The sequence below is a fragment of the Sprattus sprattus genome (assembly GCF_963457725.1).
Source record: "Sprattus sprattus genome assembly, chromosome: 4".
Taxonomy (NCBI): Eukaryota; Metazoa; Chordata; class Actinopteri; order Clupeiformes; family Clupeidae; genus Sprattus; species Sprattus sprattus.
The window spans coordinates 44,986,970-44,992,666 of NC_137923.1; the positions used below are offsets into that span (position 1 = coordinate 44,986,970).

Here is a 5,697-nt window from a genome sequence, read left to right on the forward strand (position 1 = left end):
GCCACGCCTCCCACGCAGCTCCTCCTGACTCTGTACAAATAAAAGGCTCTTCTGGGCCCCAGAGTATATCAGCAACCTCCCAGACCTAAATCACACATCCCTCTCCTGGCTCCTCGGAGACCCACTCATCAAGAGCGCAAGAGCCCCTTGTGGTGTTCTGCCCTCGCTATCCATCCATGTGTATTGCTTTGTGTGTGGGACTCGTGTCCAAGTGCGAGGGAATTGAAGCTTCTCTCGTCCCGAGGAGTTTTCAGGATTGCTTGAGTGCTGATCATCTGTTGGTCCTTTTGGACAAGATGGTTTGGGCAGATGTCATCATTTCTGCTCTGTTCCTCTGCCGAGTAGGGGCTGCTGTCCCAGAACCTGGAATCATGATGCCCCCCTCACCCCATACGAATATCCATTACAGGTGGCATTGTCTACGTTTCAAGTGACCTCGTGCACAATCACAAACCAAAGCACTCGAATTAATAAAGATATGAAGGGAAATTGCTCCATGAGGCAAAAGCAACCAAACAAACTAAAACAAAAGTGAAAGTGTAGCATGAGGCAAGGTGTGGCCCTTCACCCACCAGCCTTTTCATGACATGTAGCACACTGTCCTGAAGCACATACTGTAGTGACTATACTCCGAACACCTGTGATGATAGCATCCTATTCCTGTGCTGATACTCGCTTCCTGTTCGATCTGAGGCTGTGCCCCCTTCTCTTTATGCTGTATCATGTTGCTATAGAAATGTGAAGTTGTGCAAATTACTTTGTGGTGGCCTCAACCATACTAGTTGGCTAACTGTCATTCTGTTGTTCCATTGTTGCAGCCAACTACGAGAAAGTATGATGAGCTGTCTCATCTGTTGGGTTAGATAAAAGGAGAAATGTTATATACATATATGAATATGTGTGTGTGTGTGTGTGTGTAATTATATATATATATATATATAATTACACATCTATAGCAAATATATATATTTATAAATATAATGTGTACATATAAATACATATTGCTGTTATTAGTGTGACAGTGATATGTTTTGTGCAGATGTCTTGCCTGCAGCGAATCTTGAATGTATATATCCTTGTAAATGATTAGAAATAGATCTACTATATCTGTACACAAATGTATACATTTAACCCTAAGTAATGCTGTTGATTGCAGCCAGCTGCTTGAGGCAGACCACTGAATTTCTGAAATGGGAGGAAGCATGTCTCCGGGTACCAGGACAACGGTTGTTTCATGTCAACGGTAACCTGGCTACTGTGTATAGGATGACTTGGGCTTTTTTTTTTGGATACCCAGGGGTGATGAGGGACTAATGTCAAGTGCAACTAGAGCCAGCCTCCTGGGTTTATAGATTACAAAGGTGTCAGCAGTATGGAGAAAGACTAGCTGCTGCAATATTTAGAGAGGGCACTGGGGATTGGCTGCTGTTTGTATGGCAGGGGAAGATGGAGAAGACCCGCTGAATGGGACGAGTAAGGGAACACTCTGAGGCCGCACGATTACTGTGGACTATTAGTTAATGAGATGGTACCGTCTCTTTCTCAGCCTCCTGCCCTTCTCTGGTCTTCCAAAACAGTAGCCCATTTGATGTCCTTATGGAGTTGCAAAGCTATAACGTCCAGTTGTCCACCTCCTAATAACCACACCAGATAACAATGTAATCCTGATGTAGAAAATAAATAATAAAAATCTATGTGATTCCAACTTGTTTTTCTTTTTTAAATGTTTACATTTATCAGTTTCTGACCATGAACCGTCAGTGTCCCTGACTTGAAAATGCCTCTCTCAACAAATGAATATATGAATGCCAGTGCTGCCCTCTACAGGCCCTGCAGCTGAACTGAGCCCTATGGAGTAAATTGGTAATTGATGTACAAAATGTTGCAAACATCCTGCTAGAAACTCTTTCCAGATCATCTTCTCGTGGACTGCCACAACATTAGCGTGCACAATGACAATATATATTCAAACCAAACAGAGAGTAGTTTGTGAAGTTGGCATTTTTTTATACACACAACTGACCGTATGTGTCTTGGGAGCATCATCAAGTCATTTTGAAATTAGCTATGTAACTGTGGTATGAATGGCAATATTTTTCTGTCAGGTTATTATGACAAAATTTTGGCATGCACTGTGTACAGTAACCAAACACTATAGCAATGTTTGAACTTTACTACGAGAAATTGTGGTTGGTTTGCATGTTAAAGTAACACTGCAACAATTTGACACTTTTTGAGATATGGTTTTATAGGCGACTAGTTTAGGTACCATCATCAAATTCATTTTGATAGCATATGGTCATGTGAAGGACAGATTAAGACTGGTATCTTCCCCACTAGCCATCCAGGAAATGCCCTATGTAGTTCTGTGTGACGGGCTGGTACACCCTGCAAAAATGGAAGAAGAGCTTTCACACGCATCACATTGCCAGATAAACTGCCAAAAGACAGCAGTTAGTGTGTTGGCAATCTTCTATCAGTGTGCTGGTGGTGTTTGCAATGCCTTCTAGGTAGTTAGCTTACTAGTTTTGTAACAGAACTCGGTATTGCTGCTTTAATACGAGAAATTGTGGTTGGTTTGAATGTTAAGAAACTGTCAAAGGGACTCCTACTCCAATTTCCTATTTAACATTCTTGCCTTTAATAGGCTTACCTTTTAAAGGGAAGTGACTTGCAATATATCCTCCAAAAGGAATTTACCAGAATTACAAAGTTGAATTCCTTTTCAAATCTTGTTTGCATGTGCGGTTCATGTGTAGATACTGGTCACATACTAAACCAAAAAGGGAACTGCTCACAGTAAAAAACATTAGTTCTGCAGGGCAAATCAATTAAATCCAGGTACACACAAAATATGGCTTATACAATATGAAAAATGTTAAGAATGTTTTTATTGATATAGTGGTGTAAATATCAAAATGATTCCATCCAAGATGCAGACACTCTTTCCATATTCAAATCGAGACTAAACACATTCCTCTTTAGTGCATCCTATAGTCATGAATAATTGCGTCTAAAACCCATCACCCGTCGCAACATTATTCACTTCTTCTTGTTGGCCATGTTGTAGTGTTAGCAGAAGTGGGCTACAGACAGCGCGTGTTGTACTGCGAAGGAGGCCTTTATGGATCCCGGGTACAGCATGTGTGTTGCGCCTGTTGCCAGCCAGTTGTGCACTATTGTATCCTGCCACCCTTACTATGTTTGTTTAACTAAAATTCCCCATGCACCAAGCCAGCCAAAATACCTAAACATAACTCACCACAACAAAACACATACAAATTCCAGATATCAATAGAACTGGGCTACAGACAGCACATGTTGTACTGTGAAGGAAAAGTCTTTACGGATCCCGGGTACAGCATACGACACGTGTTGCGGCTGTCGACAGCCAGTTGGCCACTGGGGTTCCCGCCACCCTTGCTATCCTAACAAAAAATCCAACCATAATTACATAATTTAGGTCACAATATCCTCCTGATCATGTTATTTCTCAGTTGGCTGTGTAGCCACCAGAGGCGCCTGAGTCTTCTGTTGTTCCATCTGCTGCTTCCAGAACTTCAGATAGACCCACATCAGACTTCCGTTCCTGTGCTTGTTTGTGTTCTGGATCTCTGCACACTTGTGGTCATTTCTAAAGATGTTTCTGAGACCGTCATCTATGCCCAGTTGAGCAAGGGGAGGCTCACGAGCCATTACCAGCAGGTCTTTCTCAATCGCCCGCCTCTTATCCCTGGACACCACGTAGCTGCAGAAGATGCTCTGCCTCTCCATCAGCTTTTCCTCCACCTGCCCTAGGACAGCTTTCTGCTTCTCATTCAGAAACTGCTGTCTCTGGAAGGCCGAGGCCTGCTCTAATCCTTGGGCACGCCTGCGCTCCATATCTATCTCCATCTCAAGCCGTACTGTCTCCTTGCGGATCTCTCTAGACCAAATCGATCCTGTACAGATGATGGGAAAACGGTTACAATAAATACATTTCTACCTCTACATATCTTCAGGTTTGTGGATGACGAGGCTCTCTTTAATTGGTGTGTATGTGTGGTGTTTTAAAATCATCTTGTGTTACAGCACCACACTGTCATGTTTTTGGTGGAGGGTTTAATTGCAACAGACCACTTTCCCACCTTCACTGGAAATAGCAGGTGAAACTATGTTGTGGCGAAAACCAGCTACTTTTTTGAAATTCCACAATCAAGAGTCAAAAGGCCTCATGTGTAGATCTGAAGTCGTTTGTAGCCATTAAGCCACAATAAGGAGATGGTTCATGGATAAGCTCGATCTCACTGTATGAATAACTGGTCAGTCATTTTGATGGAACCTAGACTCTCTTGTGTTTTGGCTGTTCTCCAAGGCCAATTAGAACTAACCCCATTCTCTAACTCTCTCTCTTTCTCTCTCTATCTCTCTCTCTCTTACTTTCTCTCTCTCTCGTTTTCTGTGTGTTTGGCACCACTCCCATTTCCTAGGATCCTCATGGCAAAGTCAATTAATCTCGTTTACAAATAGGCTGTCCACCTCTCAGCAGCCAGCCTGTTTGGTATTGTTTTTCAACTTTTTTGAGTGAGGCTTTTCATACTTATGAGTTAATTCATGTTCATCAAATACAAAAATATTCTCACAACTACTTCTCATCTGACAGAATGCCCTTCAAATGTCCTTCAATGCTTGGTGATAATTTAGACTATTTCCAGGGAAATTGTTTTGGACTTAGTGTACTTACGAAATGCAGCGAGGCCCAGCATGGGCACCAGGAGGGCATAATTCCACTTGCTGTTACCCCCACCTTCCCCCTGGTCGGGGCTTATGTTCCAGTCTGGGTTGTTCAAGTTGTTCATCTTCCCTGTAGTCAAACAAGTGAATAAAACGTTGTAACTTTGGCGTATCATTACCCAAATATGGTATGCGGTTATTCATTTTATTGTGCATCCCTATGCTTCAAAAAGTATTAATTTCAGATAACTTGACATACAATGCATAGATAATAGCCTACCAATAGCCTACCTGAGAAACAATCTTAATATTTCATGAAGCCTCTCATTGCAGATGTCATTTACCGAATCTTGCTTACTCTTTCGTTTTGTGACAAGTTGGTGTGTGAAGACCGGTTTCAGAGTTTGGAGCTGGCATTGATTCAAGCGAGCAAGTGATACGTTTTCTGAATCGTATGCTTTGTATTTGTAGAGACCGGTTTTGTAATGGGAATGCAGTGTGGTTAGATAACCATTCCAAAGATTGCTAACAAGTTAGTCTGAAAATTCACTCTCAATTATGGTACATTGGTTTGAGTTAAGTACACGGATGGTGTCCTTTTAATCAGAAATTGGAAACAGGAAAAGTTGTCGAAAACACTGCCCACTGACTGACCTGTATAAACAATGGCTTATACAAGATGCTTAATTCAAGTTTGTATTTCTGATGAAGTGGTGTGAATACCAAAATTATTATGACCATTGTAAAAGGTCTGGATAGCCGTCACGGTTAGAGCTAGATGGAAACTCATGGAGGACTCAGGATGTAGAAGATGTTGGAAAGAGGTGATTTTATTTCCTCATCCTTAGGCCCATAAGGCTATAGATCACTGAACATATTACATAAATAATTACAACGTTGCAAAATGACAATACATGGGCAGCATAGCCACCATACAAACAAACCCGTCAACTACATAAAAAGGACCATCTTAGCTGGTCAGTG

The 5,697-nt window shown here is 41.8% G+C and overlaps 1 protein-coding gene across 1 annotated transcript; it reads right to left on the minus strand.

Moving 5' to 3' along the window:
• Positions 1-3,486: 3,486 nt before the first annotated feature.
• Positions 3,487-4,838, minus strand: LOC308363529 (coiled-coil domain-containing protein 127-like; the record flags this gene model as incomplete). Its single annotated transcript, XM_080836334.1, has 2 exons — positions 3,487-3,941; positions 4,724-4,838. The coding sequence occupies 2 exons, from the start codon at positions 4,836-4,838 to the stop codon at positions 3,487-3,489; spliced, it is 570 nt and encodes a 189-aa protein (XP_080692460.1).
• Positions 4,839-5,697: the final 859 nt, after the last annotated feature.